Source organism: Salvia hispanica, chromosome 6 (genome assembly GCF_023119035.1).
Source record: "Salvia hispanica cultivar TCC Black 2014 chromosome 6, UniMelb_Shisp_WGS_1.0, whole genome shotgun sequence".
Classification (NCBI taxonomy): domain Eukaryota; kingdom Viridiplantae; phylum Streptophyta; class Magnoliopsida; order Lamiales; family Lamiaceae; genus Salvia; species Salvia hispanica.
This window is the reverse complement of record NC_062970.1, coordinates 17,787,609-17,809,609: the sequence shown is the minus strand read 5'-3', so window position 1 is coordinate 17,809,609 and position 22,001 is coordinate 17,787,609. Positions and strand designations below refer to the sequence as shown.

At 38.7% G+C, this 22,001-nt stretch overlaps 1 protein-coding gene across 2 annotated transcripts; it reads right to left on the bottom strand.

Annotated features, from left to right (window-relative positions):
* Nucleotides 1-6,993: 6,993 nt before the first annotated feature.
* LOC125192519 lies at nucleotides 6,994-8,225 on the bottom strand. Of its 2 annotated transcripts, XM_048090118.1 has the most exons (3): nucleotides 8,093-8,225; nucleotides 7,885-7,935; nucleotides 6,994-7,351 (listed from the first exon to the last, which is right to left on the bottom strand). In XM_048090118.1, the coding sequence occupies exons 1-3, from the start codon at nucleotides 8,100-8,102 to the stop codon at nucleotides 7,047-7,049; spliced, it is 366 nt and encodes a 121-aa protein (XP_047946075.1). In that variant the 5' UTR covers nucleotides 8,103-8,225; the 3' UTR covers nucleotides 6,994-7,046. The 2 variants fall into 2 exon arrangements, with proteins under 2 accessions (XP_047946075.1, XP_047946074.1); XM_048090117.1 differs by having other exon boundaries at nucleotides 7,885-8,194.
* Nucleotides 8,226-22,001: the final 13,776 nt, after the last annotated feature.

Here is a 22,001-nt window from a genome sequence, read left to right as displayed (position 1 = left end):
AAGTACTTAAGCAATACTACTATTTTAAAAATAAGATAACCTTTCACTTATTATTAAAGAAATGTTTTTAAATTTTAGATCATTTAAAGTTTAAGTCTATTAAAGAACCTAAACAATATATGTATTGCTTGTAAATAGGAGTATAATAATAATAAAAGTAGATAACAAGTTAAAAGTTAAAACCATAAACAATTTTAATTTTTATCATATTTTTAATTAATAATAGAAGAAATTATAATTTACTTTCAAATTTTGACACAATAGAAGAAATTGTAATTTACTTTCAAATTTTGTTAAAGTCTCGTATTGCAAATTTGCAATGTCAAATATCTCAAAGTCATAAGAATTAGTATGTTAAAAATATAATAACCTTCACTTATTATTGAAAAAAAGTATTTTAAATTTTAAATTTTAATGGGTTAACAATTTATGTATTAGTACTAGTAAATTGGAATATAATAATAATAATAATAATAATAATAATAATAATAATAATAATAATAATAATAACAAAAAAAAAGTAGTTGAAAAGTTAAAAAGTAAGAGTAAAAACCAAACCCTAAACAACTTTATTCTCGTTATCTCCTCAGCGCCGCTGCGATAGTATTTTCTCCTCAGCGCCGCTGTGAAATTTCAAGTAGAATCGGTCGTTCGTTGATGTCCTTCCGTTTGAAGTCTCTTCCGATTTGAATATCAAAGTACGTATTTTTTTCAATTTTAACTTTGAATATTTCTCATTGCTGAATTTTGTAAAGTCAAATATTTTGGTAGTTTGTTGAAGCCAAACTAACCAAATTGGTTTATACATATATACATGTGTATTGCCAAAAGGGCTACATTTAGGTACATTCGGTCTAACCTTCCACATTAAATTACAATTATGAGTAATGTATATTTTAGTATTTAGTTGAACTAATAAAAAAATTAGTAAATCCTACTTAGAAGCTAATGAACTATAACCGACTTGAATTAGAATTGGATGAACATAAGAATTTGACAACATACTATCAAATAATAAGTCAAAACCCCCCAACTGTAAAGTGAGTTCTTGTTTCGAAAATTTGGTAGGAAGGCAAGTAATAGGCTAAGCTCACCATTAGCTTAAAGTATTATCATGTTTTTGTTACTATACCATATATGAATGAAGAGAAAAGGGCAGTAACATGAGATACAACATAGAGACTTAGAGAGCCTAATAATTTATACAGAATTTTCAGTATTAATTATAAACACAAAAGGGGGATAAAAGTTAAATGCGTATTGATATGCAAATTATGCATAGTCTAAATTCTGAAACAATACACCAAATTTAATAGATTAATACCAAATAAATACACCAAGTTTTACCCTATTAATTGGGTGCCTATTTCAGTATTTCACCCAACAAAAAGTTACAAAACCCGATAATAGATGTTCATACTTCATCTAAAGACTAACAATAGTTCGTTAGTTACAAAATATACATAATCAAGTGGTGAAATCATCTAACAGTAGCTACCAAAAATACATAATCTAAGTTTTGATTTCACCAGGCAAAAGATAATTTCCAAGACAAAAAAGGCCAAACCATTCAAGTGTGATGACCACCACTTGTTCCCTCCCCTGCCAACGGTCCTATTACACCATCTTTTCATAATTCTACCAATACTGTGAAAGAAAAATGAACAAATATAAATGAATATGTAAATTAATTGATAAATAAAAGTAAATATTATATGAAGTACTCACCATCTTCATATTCTTTTTCCAAGACCGTTTCGGGTTCATCTTCTTCATCTTTCCAAAGGATATTAGTTGAGCTCGAGCTCAACCAATCTTCAGCGCATATTGATGTGAATCAAATTGTAGTCCTTTATTGCATTATCTTACCACACTTTTTAAGGTGAAAATGGACTCATTTTGATATATTGTAGGACAAAAAACCAAACTATATGAGAGAGCGAGAAAGAAAACATGGTCCGAATCTGAACAGTAATTAGCCCTAGAAGATCAATTTCAAATGATTCTACAAGTCCACCATTGCATTCACCTTCGAAAGAGCTTCGTGTGGATACCTCGCACGCCTCAATCGGAGTCCGGATGAAGAAGATATGGTTGTTTTACGAAGAATGCACATTGCAGTGCAAAACACGCGACCGGGCGTTAAAAACGCGCGACCTGATCGAGAGTTAGAAAAAATACCCGATCAGGGGTTTTTCAATGTGCAGATTGCCCGACCAGGCAAATGGTACTAAGCCTGTTTTTCGAGCCCTAATGTGACAACCTAGTCTTTTGACCATATTAAGAAAATGAAGCCTTATAATAACTAGTATCACCCCCGTGCGATGCACGACTATTTTATTTCTTCACACTATTTCATATTGAGAAATAAGATAATAAAAATTTTTCATTCAAAAAATAAAATCAAGTAACTTTTAAAATATAAAAAATTGTAAATATATAATTTTAAATTAAAGTTCAATGTAAACAACTTAATAGAAATTCAATTTTAATAAAAGAGAAATAAAAATACTGATAGTATCTAAGTAAGAGCATGGCTGGCCTGAAATAATACAGCTTATACTTAAATTTAATATTTTGATAAGTTTAGATGTGTAAATATATTTTAGTTAGATATAAGAAATTTAGAAAACATGTTATTTATACATTTTCAATCATGCATTTGTATTTTTATCTAAATTACACATTTGCTTATTAATATTTTATAAACAAAGATCTTGATACAAATTGAAATACTATAATGAAAAGATAATTATTTATATATTAAATAGAAAAAGTAATAATTCAAAAAATTAAAATACAATAAAACATATCATAATGATATTAACTATTGTAATCAGAGGCGGAGCCACGATGGGGCCGGGGGTCCTTGGGCCCCTCACCCAATTATCTATTTAGTATATATAATATATGTATGCAAAATTAAACATGTGTAATTTTAGCTCAATTGGATTGAATTCCATTCTTCTTTCTACAAGGTGCTGAGTTCAAAACCTTGGGTGAGCATCTAATCTTGATTGTTTTTTTTTATTTGATTAGATTTATAAAAATATAATTTGTTTTGCGTAAATAATTCAACTTACGATTAAAGAATTATTTAGCTCTTCAAATGTAAAAATATGCTCTTAGTATCATACTACTCCATAATAAAATTGATTTTAAAGCTATGCTTGTAGTTCATTTGTGAGTTTTCTTTATTTTCTCAAATTAGTAATTTTTGTTGGTTTTCTCATATACGTAATTCATTTATATTTTATGGATTCTCATATTATTAACTTTTATGGATTGTTTTCACTAGTAATTTTGTAAAAATAATTTTAATTTATAATGATAAATAACGATTTAATAATGAGGCCTTTTAAGGGGTGAGTGACCCATTTCTAATATGGTATCAGAGCGGGCCCAAGTCGATGATGGTTTTCTCTTTATCTCTTATCTACCTCACGAGTGGAAGACCGATGTCCTTTCCGGCCCACATCGATGATGGTTCTCTTATCTCTAGCATTGCCTACCCACGTGATGGAAGACCGATGTCCTTTCCGGCCCACACGTGAGGGGGCGTGTTAAATTCTCTAAATTCTGTCCCACATCGACTTGGTGATGATCCAATCTAATCTATATAAGTGTGGATAACCCTCCCCCCTTATGAGGCCTTTTAAGGGGTGAGTGGCCCATTTCTAATATGGTATATAAGTATAGAAATAAAATCAATTTTAATATGATGTTCTTTATTATAAAAAATCTAAAATTGAAAATAACTCTTTGATCTAATAAATACTATGTAAATATATCGTAGAGTATTAGTAAAATCGATGTTATGCTTTAAAAAATCTATTCTCTAATTAATTTTCTCCATCATTTATTTTTTTACCCATGGCTTTTTATATTGTTCACGTCCGAGCTGTTTCCGCATCTTTAGCACTGAGTCACTCAAAAAATTTAATGGTAATTTGGGCCCCCCACTATTAAAGTTTTGGCTCCGCCACTGATTGTAACCGCTAATTCCATGAAATTATATAGTGCATATTATATGTATTAATTAGTGCAATGGTGGAAATAAGTATTGTAATAAATTCAATTATTATTTTAACGTATGAAGAAGCTTTCCCAATATTTTCCTATCAACAATCGCTACGAATATTTTATTTCACACAACATATTGTTATAATTACAAATTAAAAATTCAATATCGTATACAATAATGCAAATACTTATTTCCTCTTCTTCGTCCAACATTGTCATAACGTCGTCTTCTTTCATCTAACTACCTCTTCTAGGTTGTCTACTTGGCTTGTTGGTTGTGGATGCGACGGGGCGAAGGAGCAGCGAAGCTAAGGTAGAGTGTTGTAGCAGGTGACTAAGCATTTTCCAACAAAAAAAACGTTTAGACACAAATGACTTCTATTATATCGAGTTGAAGCACCTCAAATTCAAATGCACTCACGAACTTGATGTCTAGTCGAGAACCGAGCAACACAAATCACAATACTCCTATATACAATCTAATATTATATTGTTATTAAATATATATATATATATATATATATAGGGATGTATTCAAATCCTTTTCATATCTTTTGTCCGTTTTCCTTCTTAATCCTAGCCCCACGATTTTGTCATCTGACGGTTAGATTAATGCCACGTGTCATTTAATAATGCACATTTTCATTCTAATAATGCACAACGGCTAATAATGCAACATTATAGACTAATAATGCACATTTCATTCTAATAATGCACAACGGCTAATAATGCAACATTATAGACTAATAATGCATTGATCACAACCATCCAATTCAAGGATCCAAGGGCTGAGATTAAGAAGGAAATAGGACACTTAGGGTGCAAATGAGCCTAACGCACCCCTATATATATATATATAGGGGTGCGTTAAGCTCCTTTTACCCCTTTAGATACTATTTCCTTCTTAATATCATCCATTAGATTGATAAAATGGATGGACTAGATTAAAAGGGGAAAATTGATCCCGTGTTGCATTATTAGGTTCATTTTGTGCATTATATGGGTATAATTGTAAAACAACAATGAATAAAAATGGAAAAAGCGAGAATTCAGCGCCATTTTCCATCTACTCACTCTCTCTCTCACTCCAACCGCCTCACTCCTCAAACCCACGATTAAATTTCGTTTCCTCTAATTCCCCCCATTTCCAAACTCTAGCCGCTACTCCAAGCCACCGGAAATCAACACTACCGTCGATTTTCGCCGTTAAATCAAGCTTCTGCCGCCGTTTCACAGTCGAAACCTCACTCCCTTCGCGCGCGACCTTCCAGTTCAAGTCGACAACAAGGTAGGGCTTTAATGATTCAATTTTTCGTAATACCCACTCTTAATCACCTATTTTCACCGCTGACACACCACCTAATCGTCGATTCAATGTTTTCTCCCAAATAGTTTCAGGTTTTTCGCACTTGTTTTGGTCGATTTTTTTGTAAATCGTAAAATTGTGTTATTTTGTGTTAGGTTTCTGTCCATTATTAAAGTTTGTTGTTAATAACTGGTTTACAATTGTGTATTGGGCGATTTTGGAGAGAAGATTGTATCCCGATTTGATTTTTGGTTTGTGTCACAGATCTAGGATGACGAAACGAGGAAGGCCCTTCAGATGCCAACCAACCCAGACTGCAGGTGAGCAATGTGGACAGCCTGTAATTGAGTGTATCTTGTATTTATTTGTGCATTATTTGATGCAATGTGTACATTATTGTATGAATTGTTGTGTATTATGTTTTTGTTTGAAGCTACATAAACCAGTTTGATAAAATGCATGTAAATGAGTGAATGTTGTTATCGTCGGTGCATTGTATGGTCCTATTTGTTCAGTATTGTAGGGAGTTGTTAACAAAATTTGTTATTGGTTTAATATTCATTTGTGCATAACTAGGTATACATTATGGATTTTTGTTGAGTGAATGTTATATTATGTCGTGCATTATTTGATGGAATGTATACATTATTGTATGAAGTTCTGTGCATTAAGTTTTAGATTGAAGCTACATCCGTCTGTTTAATTCAGATGTTAAATGTACATTATGATTTTAATTTGTGCATTATTAATGCTATATGTACATTATTGTAGGGACTGATATACATTATGAATTTAGTTTTAATTCAGATGCATTATTTGATTATCTTTGTACATTATACAGTTAGTGTTGTGCATTAATGCGATACATTAATTCACAAATGCGATACATTAATTCATTGGTGAATTATTTGATTGCCTTTGTACATTATACAGTTAGTGTTGTGCATTAATGCGATACATTACTGATTTTTGGACAGCAGCGAAGCTGCCAAGGTTGGATATTGACGAAGCAGTGGATGATCTTCTTGCAATTGCAATTGCCCAAATGTTCAGGGAGAGATTGGCTGAACAGCAAAGGGCCGAGGCTAGTTCGTCTCATGAAGACGCGGAGAAGAGGAAGCCGAGGGGAAAGAAAGTCGATCACCTCTACTGTCGACAAACCCCCACCGAGTTCATTGCCTGTATAAAAAGCCTAACTCCACGGCAGAAGGAAGCCGTGAATGAACTGGATTGATCGTATGGATAATCATTGGAAATGCTATTTATATTACTTTTAGCATTATGTTTTTTTTGGATAACTAATTTTGGTAGGGAAAAAAATGACTTGTTGCCATGTCTGTTTTGATCCATACATAGTATGCGGAACTACTTGCTAACAGAAGCATATTTTGGTACTAGTATCTGATGTCGTAAACACAACATATATAATGGATGTAATGAACCGAGTAATGCACATAATAGCATTATTAATGCAAGGCTATTATTCGATAATGCACGTTAACAAAGTAATGGAATAATGGTATAAATAAAGGGAGTAATGCACAGAAAATCATTATTAATGCAAGGCTATTATTCGATAATGCACGTTAACTCCCGAAAAATGCAAATTTATTATGCATAAAATGTTCACATCGCTAGAAATAATAAAACTAAGACAACGAAACAAATAATAAAACTGAATACAAGACGAAAACTAATTTTTTAGGTACAAAACACATCAAGCTTTCCTCTTGCCTTTACTAAGCTCTTTCTCCTTCGCCATCTCTTTAAGCATTGGACAGTTTCTAGAGTCGTGATGGCCTAACTCATCGCACGCCTTACAACGTCTAAGAGGCCTAATAGCCTCCTTTACAGCCTTTTCTCTCTTTGAAATCAGTCGGCTCGCGGAGCTGCTAGCATGACCCTTGGTCTTTACAACTTCCGAAGGATGGACCTCTACTACTTCAATCATGCACCTCTTTTCAAAGGCCGACGTTGGAGGAGTTCCAGCTTGAAGAGAATTACGAAGTTCTTTCAAACCACCTACGAATGCACGAAGCACGTCAATGTCCGTTTCAAACCGTCGAATAAAACCGTAGAAAAGCGATATCCCTTGATTTGAAACAGTATAACGAACACTATACATAAATAAAAGCATATCAGAATTTATTTTCATTATATGATATCAACCATACATTACATATAAGAAAGAATGCATTATACACTGCTATTCGTACATTATATAAATCCAGAATTACAACATAATAGAGGCGAGAAAGCAAAATAAACACTAAACCCTAATACACGAGACTTGTCGCCTAAGCAAAATACTAAACCACATCCACCAATTACTGCTAAAGCATACTTGACTAACTTCTTCCATTGTTGAACAACACGAATTCGATAATATGGCACGATACGGGGCTGCTCCAATACAGAAAAGACTACTATTCGTACATCATAACACAGCAGCCGAGAAAACAAAATAAACACTAAACCCTAAACCACATCCACCAATTACCGGTAAAGCCTACTGGATAGTTTCAAGTTACATAATCAATTTAATAACAACTTACCTTCTTCCATTGTTGAAGAACACGAAAACGATAATATGGCACGATACGGGGCTGCTCCAATATGGCGACGACGAGAAGTATAAAAAAAAAAGAAAAAATCGACATCAACTCTAACACAATGATTTTCGTAACTGGGAGAATGATGGAAGAATAGAGGTAAAAGAGAAGAAATATTTTCTAGAATCAACATAAGAATTACTTAAATTACCTTCTTCCATTGTTGAAGAAAACAAGAAGAATACACGCTTGCTCCAATAAAAGCGAATTTGACAGAACAACGGCTTTGACAGAAGGAGGAAGGACGGCGGCTTTGAGAGAAGGAGGCAGAACGACGGCTTTGTGCAATGGAGAATGTTAGGAGAAAAAACGATGAAAGAGAAGAAAGATTTTTGAAATCGTAGAAAATAACCGCTGCAATCTTTTGATGGAGATAATTAAGCAAGTTACCATAACCAACTCCAATGAGAATACCATTTAGGCCCTTTTCGATTTTTTTAATGATTAAAATTGAATTAATCAGCCTCTATTTTGGGCCATCAGATCTATAAAATGGAGGGTCAAGACTAAAAAGGAGAATAGAACAAAAGATGAGAAAAGGATATGAATACATCCCTATATATATATAGGGACGTATTCATATCCTTTTGAAATATGAGATTCATCTACACCTCCATGTCTTTTATAGACACGATTTGAGGATATGAAGAATCATGTATTAAATCACCATTAAACTAATGGAAGTTAAAAAAATGAAAAGTCAAAAGGGGTATTTATAATTTCAAATCATATTAAATGGATTAACGTAACAAATTATTATTCATGGTATAACATTGATTATTGGTGTAACTCACCTTCAAATTTATACCTATGACTAGTAGGGATCGAATAAAATTATAGAAATATTAATCTGTACTAATCCAAATTTATATACTAAAAAATATCTAAGCTACTTGCTCAAAACTCTGACGTATTTAGGGTTTAAAATAGCGTATCAACTACACCAAAGATCCGGGACTCTTGAACTGCACAAAAAAACTGCCCCTTTCAACTTTAATGCACAATAATATTCTACAAATTAATTTACCATAAATACGATTAGATGAAAAGGCGTCTTAAAAAACTGCCGCTGAAAAATTAAAGCATAATAATGATGGAAAATATAATAATTATTTCACAATTGATTTTGACAAAAGTGAGAGAATGTAATTTGCACCTCTTTCTCATTGATAGAAACAGTTCTCCACTAAAAATGATGCAATTATGTATTGATGAATAATTTAAGTTATCAATATTATAAATAAGGACAAAACTTATAAGTATTTCTAAATAACGCCAAAACTCGCTTTTTATATTAGTATAGATTATATGATAAAGTTGTAAGTTTAAGACGAGTTGTGTAAAGAAGTTTCGTTGTTGATTTTACCACCTTTTTAAATAGTGTTTAAACCAAACAACATAGAAAAATTAATTCTAAAACGAGAAAGTATAATTCAGGAGCATATATTCGAGAGTTCAAGACAACTCGATAATAAATAAATAAATAATACTTTTTTTTTCCAAGTAATTTAAGTCCGTGCAAGTCTCGGGCAACTCGTTCGATGACCGCACATGATATCTCTGTGTTTTAAAACTCCCATAATTAAGTACTGCATATAAACAAGTGAATTAAATATATGAAAACATCTGTGTATCTTTAAAACTCCCATAATTAAGTACTGCACATAAACAAGTGAATTAAATATATGAAAACATGTATATAAGCAAATCAAAATAGTTAATAATATAATATTAAATAAAGTAAGGAATGCATCACTACTCTAAAGTATAGGCTTCATTACTAAGAAACTAATCTAAAAACACGTAATAATACTTTACACGTGTAATTTCCAAGACATGTGTATATATATGATTCAATAATTCTTCTAAACCCTTTTCTTTTCCTCAAAAGTGACTAAACAGATACTCCATAACTTCATCGATAGAGAAAAGAAGGTAATCCCCAGGTCTTCATTTCTTGATTTAGTGGATTTATATTGAACTTGGATGTAGTTAACAACAAAAGAAAAAGAAATCCTTATGACATGTCCGTTCCATCACCCAAGCTTTCCTTTTGTCAAGATAAAATACCTAGGCTCCCCAAAATTCTTAAAATAAATAAACCAATTCAAAGGCCATAAAAGTTAGTATAAAAGTTGTGAGATATTTCATGCTCCGCTGTCCAGCAACTACCTTGAGAATTTTGTAAATCACCCTTCTCACCCAAATTTGAGATTGGCATGTCAGTGATCAATTTTTTTAAAAGGAAGTTAATAAGAATAAGTAAAAGATGAGGGAAAAGAGAATAGTAAATCTTATCGGTTGTCCGAACCTGCAAGCACGGAGAGGGGCAGGGGTAGCTGCGGTGGGTAACTATCGCATGCAGCGGCAGCAACCCCACGCACGGAATTAGATTGCACCAGAGTCCCGCGCAGGCGGGAACCATAACCGCGGCATACAGCGGCGGCGTATTAGGTGTGAAAGGTGACGTTGGGATGGCTGGCGGCTTGCTGTGGTGCAGGGTGTGTGCAAACGGCGGAGAGACCGCCACTTGTGCACGTACAACAGCGGCCATAGTGAGAACTTGAGAGATAGTGACTGTTGTGATTATGAAACTGAGAGAGAAAGGCTGAGAAGAAGAAAGGAGAGAAGGGAGAGCTTATCTCTCTTCGTTTAGGGACTTATGAGAGTATGAGAGGTGAAGACCATTTAGGAGTTAGGCTTGGGCCACGTAATTTATCTATTTTGGATTTGAGCTGTGTGAATAAGTAAGTGGAACTTCATATCAATTGAATATGTCAGACTAATTTTTAGTTAGGAATTAAGTCCGAAGCCTTAGATTAATTAGTGATCTAATCACCCAAGGTTGCATTTTATTAATTCAGGTTAGTAAACTTTAACTTGTTATGTTTTAAAGTGATTTGGCTTACCTTAGTGTTTCCTCCAAAATTAATTATAGCATAGAGTTAAAAGAAGAAAAATAAATAATAATAATAATAATAATAATAATAATATAATAAAAAGAGTTAAAAACAAAAATAATTGATTAAAATAATAATAACAAAAAACAAAAATAATTGATTAAAATAATAATAACAAACATATGATGCATACCTCTTGACTAGAGTATTTTCTCGCAAGCTTAACTTAGTTGTTTCTTTTCACGAAGGGAAGAATCACAAGGGAAAGTGTCAGTGAAGCGAAGGGTTATTTCCAAAGTCTGGGAAAATAAATAAGGTGAACTTCTATCCTATTTTTAGTAAGGATAAGAATACAAATTATTTTCGAGCTAAGTTTTGATGAAAATCTAAACTCACGTTCGTTATTTATAAAATTGTCGTTGTCTGGTTATAAATATTTTTGGTGTGAAGATGCCTATCTGTTATGCTATGCTGAGAATATTATGAATCGAATTCGGGTCTGAGCAAGGGTGGTGTCCCTACTTGGATTAGTGTACACAACGGACCGACAGCCAAATGGCGGGTTCAGTGACCGAGGAAGGTGGCCACCTTCCCGGCACAAGAAAGTTATAGGTGCCCGTGGTAGAACACCATCTCCACGGCACGAGATGACAGATATGGCAAGGTAACGTAGACTGCGCAGTCAAACATAATTTTAGTAAGCTTAGGCCTTTTAAAGAAAACCCCTGAGTGTTACTGTGATGATTTGGCAACACTTTCATATGTATAATTATATCTTTCGGCACTGTGTTCATTGAGTACGTATGTACTCAGCCCTGCATGTATTTCTAAATGTGCAGGTTGATAAAATGAAGAGGTGGGCAACTGGTGTTGAGAGGAGGAAGTTTTTGGTTGTTTAGACTAAGCCTCTTAGGAGTTCATATTTCAATGTATGGGTTGTGTTTATTTACTTCCGTTGTGCAAGTTTAGGAACACCAAAACATATTTTGCGCTATTACCCTTACTTTTGGTATAATATGAACTTTTATTTAGTATAAAATATCTTGGTGATTTTAGTAACCAAGTATTTTTGTGTCGATCTTCCCCCATTTCTTCTCCCCACTCCTTTCCTCCCCCTCCTAGTCACGATTATCCGTATTATGTTATCCTTAGCTAGTGCGGGCGTGACACCTAGCTATTTAAATAGCTAGGGCATGACTTCCAATGCATCTTTGGCGGCTGGAGGACGAATTTTGAAGAGCATTTAGAGCTTGGGAGCCATTTTTGGAAAGAGAGAGAAGATCAAGCCCCCTTCCACCTAAAATCAAGCCTCACATGGTAGTATTTACTCATCTTCTTGTATTGTTGCCCACTATGAGTGACTAGATTTTAGGGATTACTTCTAATTTGTTAGGGGAGCTTGTAAATATGAATCCATGACTTTGTTTTGATAGATTTCCATGTTTTGGTTCTTATCTATGTCTTTATTTCAATCCGTGTTGGGTTTTTCTATGAAACTTAATCCGGTAATGGCCTTAACTTCAATGTCTCTTTAACTTGGAGTAGGGAGCTAACATATATAAGGAACCCTAGGCTAAAACTGATCTTGTGTGTTGAACGTTCTTAGAAGCCAGTCCCGAGCTTACTATGCGACTATAGGAGTGAGGGGTTGGTGAGTAGAGCCTAGGAGACGTGATCAGCTTATCCTAGGTGTAAAATTCCATGATAAGTGATCAGCTGTGTGAGAACGTAAAATCAACACGATCCCGATAAATAATGGAAAGTAATTAGACTTTAGGATTCATGTGAACAAGCGGCCCAAAACAAGCTAGGAGTAATCTTTGCTCTCTATTGTGTTTCTCTTGCATTTTTTGCCTTCTCGTTTAGTACTTCACTCGCCCTCTTGATCATAAAAACTCAAAATCAAACTAATTTACTGCTTTTTAGTTAGGTTTACTAGTTGATAAGGCTAATTTCATGGATCGGTTATGTGGTGAAAAGCACTATATTTTACTGGGTCTAACACAGTTTTTAAGCCAGGTGTGTGACAGAATCGCTAGATCCAGGAAAAGCCGGAGGAAACGGACTAGCGAAGGAAATGAAGGAAAATGAGCAGAAGTGAAGGGAAAAGAATGGCTAGAAGAAGGGAGTCAATAGCTGAGGGCAACAAAGACTATCTATACCTCGCTGGGCCCCACTTCAACGCCTATAAATAAAGGAGCATGCACTACACGAAGAGGATTGATTTTGCTCTTAGCCCACACACAAAACACACACTTGGGAAATGGGAGTTCTGGGGTAGTTTAGGGTTCTAAGGGTCTCATCTTCCGAGAAAGTCAGTCGTAACACCGTCCTCACGAAGGGCGAAGATACAATCTACTTACATTCTGTTTTTGCACTCTATTTCATTCGAACTTCGCGTTCGGAAGTCGATTTGGTTGTTGCTGTTACCGATTCATCTATGCATTTAGTTTCTGTCATGATGGTGTTTATCTTGTGTTGATCTGCGTTGATTCTGTTTTGTTGAAGTTTTATTTCGGCAGTTGCATGTTAATCTCTGTTTTGGTCAATTTTGTGCTTGATCTGGGGAATTCAGCTGTGGATCTGTGGTGGTGTTGTTGATCGGAGGTTGTTTGGTGATTTTGTGGTTATGGAATGTTTTTGGCCGGAGTTTGTGTCGGATGCTTGGATCCGGAGTGGATTTAGCATTCGAGGTTGGATTTGAACAGGGGATTCAAGTTGTGCATGGATTTTGAGTTTTCTATTTCCTTTCTGTTTTACTTCGTCTAGTAGCCGTAAATCTGTTTAGTTCCCAATTGTTCTTCGCTAAATTGCTTAATTCCAGTCTGCTTTGTTTTCCGATTACGCTTCATACCTGTTTCTACTGAGTTTTGATGCAATCTGATTTGAAGAAGATGATGTCGCTGTTAGTTAATACTTTAGTTAGTTGTTTTTCCAGCTTTTCGTCCGTACTCTGCTTTTTCAGCCATGGTCCCCACCGTCAGTTTATTTCCCAGGTCTAGGTAGTTTAGAATAGTTTTTTAGATCTAGTGATCGTCTCGATTTACAGTTTACATGCATGATTTCCGTTTTTGCCTAGATCTAGCTGTTAGCGTAACAGATTTAAATTCCGCTAACAGATTTAAATTCCAAGTTTAGTCTAATTTCCTCAACCCAAAAAAAAATGCGTGGCAGCAGCCAACCCAAAAATAATTTCCAAGTCCATGAGCATGTTCATTACGCATCCATCTCTGTGGGATCGATCCCTACTTCCCTGTGCTAAATTTTAGTATACGTGGTTGAGGGTTTTTTTTTAAGTGGTATTCTGTGTGTCCGATGACCGAGATCTTCCAACGATCCGTGAGTTCCTAGACCTTGTGATCTAGTGGATTCACTGGACCTAGGAGTCTTGTTATTCCCTACTGTGCACGCAGTCTAAACAAAACCTAAAAAGGAAAAAGGAAGCTTCAAATGGCGCCGTTGCCGGGGATGGATGGCGTTTATTGTTATTGCGTTTGAGGATTTGGTGTAAATAGTTAATTTCTGTTATTTCGCTTTTCTTGACAGTTTATGAACACGGGCTTCCATTCTGGAAGTTGGGCTAGTTCATCTGGATCAGGGAGCGGCCGATACAAGTGGCAAGTCAAAGAGTCTACGTCCACTATCACCATTAGATCAGGTTTAAGGACGGTGGACCCATTTCCGTTCGAATCAGAAAGTGAGAAGGAGTGGAATTCGTCAGGAGAAGAAGACCCAAAGTCGTCAACAGAGACAAAGCGTTCCGAGACTGAGGAGAAGGAAGACCTAAATATGGCTCATTTAGTAGATCCCGATCTGGAGATAGGGTCACTCACCGCACATCTCGACGGTGAACCCGCCCATGCAATCTTCTCAAACCCGCGCCGGAGGTGTATCGATATCAAGACAAATGTGCTCGGAGTTTTGCCCACATTCTCTGGACGAAGGAACGAATGTCCTTACGAATTCTTGAACGAGTTTAGTAAGCTGTGTAGCATTCAAAAGCGCCCCAACGAGGCGACTGAGGAGGACTACCGTTTATGTGCAGTTCCGTTTGCCCTCAAGGGGGAGGCTAATACTTGGCTGCTGAGGCTCCCACCAGACTCGATTAACACATGGAAGGATTTCAAGCTGGAGTTTTTGGATTATTTTTTCCCGTCCAACAAGACGAATGCCTTGAAGAAGGAAATTCAGGAGTGCAAGCAAGAATATGATGAGTCTCTGAGCTCTTATTGGTCTCGGTTTAAGGGAATGTTGGATGCTTGTCCGAATCATAGGATGATTGAAGCGGAGACTTATTATCTGTTTTACGAAGGTGCAAACCCTGAGTCAAAGGACTTGATGAATTCCTCAAGCGGGGGAAATTTTACCAAAAATAAAGCAAGTGAAGCCAGAGAAACTTTGGGAAGATTGATCGAGGCAAAGAAGGCCTATGATAACCCGCGGAGCATATTGAGAAGGGGGTCAGCCAATGCAGTAACAGAACAAGATGACAAGAAGGTGGAAGATAGGATAGATAAATTGGAGAAAGCACTGCTGAATGCAATTGAGAAGTATAACCCTCATGCTCCAGGGGAAAGTGAGAAACCCCCTAGTCCAGAGGAAAGGTAACTTCAGCCTTATTTCGGTCAGCCCTGTGAAGGGGAATGCCAAGCCCAAGCAAATTCGATGGGGAGCTGGAATCCGGATGGAAGTTGGAACCAAGGAAGACAAAGGGATGCCCCATGGAGGACTCACCCCAATTTTAGATGGACTGACAATGATCAAAGTCAGCCACCCCCACTGCAGATCACGAATTATGCACACCCTCCGGAGAGGCAGTCCAACTGGTCAGGGAAAAGTCAAGAAGGGCAATTGCAACTGGGGTATAGGAATCAAGACCATACTAATTGGGGAAATAGGAATCGGAACAATCCAAGGAGCTCCTATGTGCCACCTCACCAGAGGAATAACCAGGGGAACTATCAGAATTCCCAACCAAATCATCAAGGGAATCAAGGGTCTAGCAACCAGTACAATAACCATCAAGGAAATCAAGGGAACTATCGGCAGAACCAAGGTCAAGGATCAAATTTTAATCAATTCAACTCCAGGCCACAAAGGAGTTTGGATGACATGGTCCACGACCTAGTGAATTCACAGCAGTTCATGCAGAATAACTTGCATTCCAACAACGACGTGGTGCACAAATTGCAAGACGCTCAGTCGGAACATAAAGCCGCCATGGATATGATGGCGAAGCAACTGTCCCAGATCGCAGTTTCTTTGAATGAGATGCGGGGAAATGAAGGGAAACTTCCTGCCACGGTCAAACCACCGGACCGAGCAAACATTAGTCAAATCACCTTGAGATCCGGGCGGGGCTATGAAGGACCGACCCTGGAGATTGACGAGGAGGTACCCATACAGGCTAGTAAAGGGAAGGAAGGTCAAGTGTTTCAAGGGGATAGCCCTAGACCCAGAGAAGTCCTTGTTCAGGATGACCTCCAGAAGGGAGATTTAGGGGGATCTCTGCCTCGACCAAGTGACCCATTTTTCCTAGATCCAGAACCTGAGGTAGTAAGCAAGGAAGGAAGCAGGGAAGTTGGTGAAACCCAGGCTGGGAGTTCCACAAATGCAGTAAAGCGAGCAAAACCATTTCCATACCGGGGGGAAGCAAAGAAAAAGAAGGATGATACAGAGGATCTCATGGAGATTTTTAGCAAGCTGGAAATCAACCTGCCATTCTTGCAAGCCCTGAAAATGCCTGCCTTTAGCAAGTTCATCAAGGAATTCATTGCAGGAAAGACCAAACCAGACGGGAAGATTGTGATCGGGGAGAATGTGTCTGCTGTGATACAAAAGAGAAGGATGCCCTCGAAATGCACAGACCCAGGTATGTTCACATTACCCATTTCTCTAGGGGACATCAAGGTCGAGCATGCTATGTGTGATCTAGGGGCGTCTATCAATGTTTTACCGCTTTCGATCTACAAGAAATTGACAGGAGTTAGGATGGTCGCTACCAAAGTGGTAATCCAGTTAGCAGATAGAACTTGCATTTGTCCCGAAGGTGTGTTGGAAAATGTCATAGTCAAAGTGCATGATTTTCTATATCCTGCTGATTTCTATGTGATCAAGATGAATGATAATGAGTCTGCTGAGTCTAGTGGCGTACTTTTAGGGAGACCATTCTTGCGTACTGCTAAGACCATTATCGATGTTTTCGATGGAACAATTTGTTTAGATTATAATGGGGAAAAATATACATTTAGCATAGATGAGGGAATGAAAAGGCCACTAGATGTTGAGAATCTGTATGCTATTGATGTTATTAACCCCCTGGTCCAAGAATATCTTGAGACGGAATTGATACAGGAACAAATTGACAACTCGGAGTTGAGCCATTTAATTGACAGAGAAGTTGTAGGGTGGTGTGCAGCAATGAACACAACGGAGTTGACAGATGAGGAACTCACAGAGGCCATCATGGAGTTTTGCAGAAATCCCGAGTCAGCTAGATCTAGGGGATCGGCTCACGTGGCTAGTCTGGAGAATTCTCCTGGGTCTGGGAAAGAGGAATTACCAGATATTGCAGAAAAAAATCCCTTACCCCAGGAGACGAATGAAACAAAGAAGGAACTGAAGACACTTCCACCAGGCCTCAAGTATGCTTACTTGGAAGTGAATGAGACATTCCCAGTAATAGTCAACAGTAACTTGACCAAGGAGCAGGAGGAGGAATTGTTGGAAGTAATTAGGCGAAACAAGAAAGCAATAGGGTGGACCCTTTCGGATTTAGTAGGAATCAGCCCTGATCTCTGTATGCACCATATCCGTCTAGAAGAAGGTGCAAAGGCTCACCGAGATGCACAACGGAAACTGAATCCGAACATGCGGGAGGAAGTTCTGAAGGAGGTGTTGAAATTGCTCGCTCTAGGGATCATCTACTCCATTCCGGACAGCGAGTGGGTCAGTCCTGTCCATATGGTGCCCAAAAAGTCTGGAATACAGGTTGTCAAGAATGATAAGAATGAATTGGTACCCACTAGGCTGGTGACGGGGTGGAGAATGTGCATCGACTACAGGAAGCTGAATGAGGCCACAAAGAAGGATCACTTTTCCCTACCTTTCATTGATCAGATGTTAGAAAGATTGGCTGACAAACAGTATTTTTGTTTCCTTGATGGATACAGTGGCTATTTCCAGATCTACGTTAACCCAGAGGACCAAGGGAAAACCACGTTCACGTGCCCCTTTGGTACATATGCATACCGAAGAATGTCGTTTGGATTGTGTAATGCACCAGGAACGTTCCAGCGGTGTATGATGAGCATTTTTTCGGATCTGCTGGAAGTATGCATTGAGATATTCATGGATGATTTTACCGTATACGGGAACTCATTCGATACTTGTTTGGCCAGCCTTGATCTAGTGTTGAAAAGATGCCAAGAGAAGCACTTAGTTCTGAATTTCGAAAAGTGCCACTTCATGGTGACGGAAGGTATTGTTCTGGGTCACGTGGTTTCCGAAAGAGGAATACAAGTAGACAAGGCAAAAGTAGATGTGATATCAAGGCTACCTTACCCCACGAACCAAAAGGAAGTTAGAGGCTTCCTGGGTCATGCGGGTTTTTATAGGAGGTTTATCAAGGATTTCGCGAAAATCGCGCAACCGCTCACTCATTTGTTACACAACGATGTGGAATTCGTCTTTGACGAAGGGTGCAAGAAGGCATTTCAGTTGCTCAAGGACAGGCTCGTGTCAGCACCAATTATCAGAGCGCCAGATTGGAATTACCCTTTTGAGATAATGTGCGACGCGAGTGATTTCGCTGTGGGAGCCGTCCTAGGGCAGAAGATCGACGGAAGGAATTATGTGATCTTCTATGCATCCAAGACTCTAAATCAAGCTCAGAAGAACTATGATACCACGGAGAAGGAAATGTTGGCTGTCGTTTACTCGTTCGAAAAATTTCGACCTTATCTTCTTGGGTCGAGGGTTATAGTCTTCACAGATCACGCAGCAATAAAGTACTTACTGGCTAAGAAAGAGTCTAAGCCGAGGTTAATCCGTTGGGTATTACTTTTGCAGGAGTTTGATTGGGAAGTGAGAGACAAAAGAGGAACAGAGAATCGAGTAGCTGATCACTTGAGCAGAATTCATCAAGGGGAAACGGAAGAAGCCATACCCGATGCTTTCCCTGAAGAACATTTGTATTATCTAGGGGAATTTCCTAGACGGATTAGTTGGGAAACAGTTTTGGCTTTAACCGGTCTAGGAGAGGCTGATAAAGGGAAGCGCACGCTTAACGCAGAGCCGTGGTTTGCTGACTTAGCTAACTACTTGGTCACGGGAGAGGTGCCGAGTTCAGACGAAATCTCTCGGGCCCAGAAGATGAAGATTAAAAGCGAAGCCAAATATTACTTTTGGGACGATCCTTACCTGTGGAAGATGTGTTCAGATCAAGTGATTAGGCGCTGCATTCCCGAATGGGAACAAAGAGATGTGCTAATTCATTGCCACACTTTGGCATGTGGAGGTCACTTTGGACCGAGGAAGACAGCAAGGAAAGTATTGGACAACGGTTTTTACTGGCCGACACTCAATAAAGATGCCTTTGAATTTTGTCAGTGTTGCGAGAGATGCCAACAGACAGGGGGAATTTCAAGGAGGGACGAGATGCCTCAGGTCCCGGTGATTGTTTGCGAAATTTTTGACGTATGGGGAATGGACTTCATGGGACCATTTCCATCATCCTGTGGGAACACTTATATATTGGTTGCAGTAGACTATGTGTCTAAGTGGATAGAAGCTAAGGCCACCACAACATGTGAATCGAAGGAGGTGGCAAAATTTCTGAAGGCCAATATTTTCAACAGATATGGAGTTCCTAGAGCCATCGTCTCAGATCAAGGAACACATTTTTGTAATCGCACCATCGAGGCTCTGATGAAGAAATATGGTGTTCATCATAGAGTATCTACCCCGTACCACCCTCAGTCTAATGTCCAAGCGGAAATTTCTAACCGCGAAATCAAGGCAATATTAGAGAAGACATTTAATCCGTCAAGGAAGGACTGGAGCAAGAGGCTCGGTGATGCATTATGGGCTTACAGAACTGCTTTTAAGACGCCTATTGGAATGTCGCCTTACAGGCTTGTGTTTGGCAAAATGTGCCACTTACCCGTGGGTATCGAGCACAAGGCGTACTGGGCAGTAAAAGAGTTGAACATGAAGCATTCGGCTTGTGATGAAGAAAGGAAATTACAGTTACAAGAACTGGAAGAGCTGAGGCTGGAGTCGTATGAGTCTGCCATGTGGTACAAGGAAAGGACGAAGTTATGGCATGACAAAAATCTCCGGGTCAAGGAACTCCATGTGGGACAGAAGGTGCTCCTTTTCCAATCCCGGCTCAAGCTGATGCCAGGGAAGTTGAAGTCAAAGTGGATCGGTCCATATACCATCGTCGGCCTCCGCGCAAACGGAGCAGTGGAAATCCAGGGAAGTGCCTCTAACTCGGTCCCTTTTCTTGTTAATGGTCATAGAGTGAAAGTCTATAGGGATAATTCTGAGCTGTGTGTAGTGGAGGAAGTGCCACTACGCGCACTCTCTACTATCACCTAGACAGACGAGGAGGTATTCTCGATGAATTCCTGGGTCAGGTAAATTGGTTGACATTTTTGAAAATATGCACTGAACCAGGGAATCTCGGGGATACTCAAAAGGAATGTGTAAATAGTTTAACTGCTTTTCAAACAAAGGAAAATCCAAAAAAATAGTATATACAATTTAAATCTCCCAAAAATATTTTTGAAGTACCAGACTCCAAGGGACAACCAATTTTGTATTCTCTAACCTTGACCTAGGAGTCTGGCGTCTTCAATTTTTTTTTTTAAGGTCATGGTCAGGGAAGTCAACTAGTCAAAGGGAGCCTGGAGGAAGAGGTCAAGGAGGGATGGAGATAATTTGAATTTCAAAATTTGGCCGATATTTATGGGAATGTACGGTTGCTTACATCACGCCTGCAACCGCACCATCTTTTCATCAGAAAAGGCAAACCGTCGCTTCTCTCTCCAATAATCCCAATCGACGATAACTGCATATTCCTCTTCCTTCTCTCTACTTTCGTTCTCTCTCTGCAGTTCGAATGGATTTCCAACCCCAAGCCACCGGGAAGTTCGCAGCCAACGGCGTATGACGCAGTTCTGTTAGCAGAATTGACACAAAAATTAGGTAGCGTCGAGAAAGCGAAGGAAGTCTACGCTCTATTCTCCGCCAGCCTAATGACACCCGCGCCGGCCACACCACCACTGACGATTCCAGAGGATTCGGCGGCGCAACCAGCAGTTCTCCAAGAAGAAAGGCCTCAAGATTCTGGATCTCAACAAGCAGAAACCGCTTCACGAGAGGCGGATACAGAAGAGGCAACGCATGAACGGCCGGCAGATGGTGGGCAGAAGAACAGCGAAACGGAGGTGGAGACCGAACGACAAGGTAACGGAAACCCTAACTCTGAGGGTGAGAAAGATGGTGAGGGGGAAACCCCTGTTATGGAAGACGATGTGGAGGGGGAAACCCCTGTGGTGGTAGAAGTTGCTGAGGGGGAAACCCATGTTCAAACGTTGGTAGTTGAGGGGAAAACCCCTATGGAGACTGGGGATGAAACCCCGACGGATTTCAGGGGTGCGACCCCTGAACTCATGGAAGAGGGGGAGACCCCTAGTGATGTTAGGGGGGAAACCCCTGTGTATATTGAGGGGGCGACCCCGATGGTGGATGATGTGGGGGAAACCCCAGGAAAACTTGTGGAAGAGATAGATCTACACATTACTGGAGTACCGGAGCCCGCAGAGGAAGGGCTAAATCTGATCGTGGACCTAGTGGATGACCAGGAGGAGAGTGAGCCCCAAGTGGACAAGAGGGCAGAAAGGAGACTAGCCAGGAGGAGTCTCCTCGACGAGGTTGATGACTTGGTTTATGCTGAGAATGAGGAGTTCCCTGCTCGAGGGACAGACGCGGAAGAAGCGGAGGAACGTCGCCTGACCAAGGAAAGGGCAAGGAAAGAAAAGGCAACGGCAACCCCGTCTACACGGTCAAGAAAAGCTCCCTCTGTCAAGGAGGTTGAGGAGACCCTTTCCCTAGTGACCGACGTTCCTTCGACTGAGGAACAGGACAAGCCTA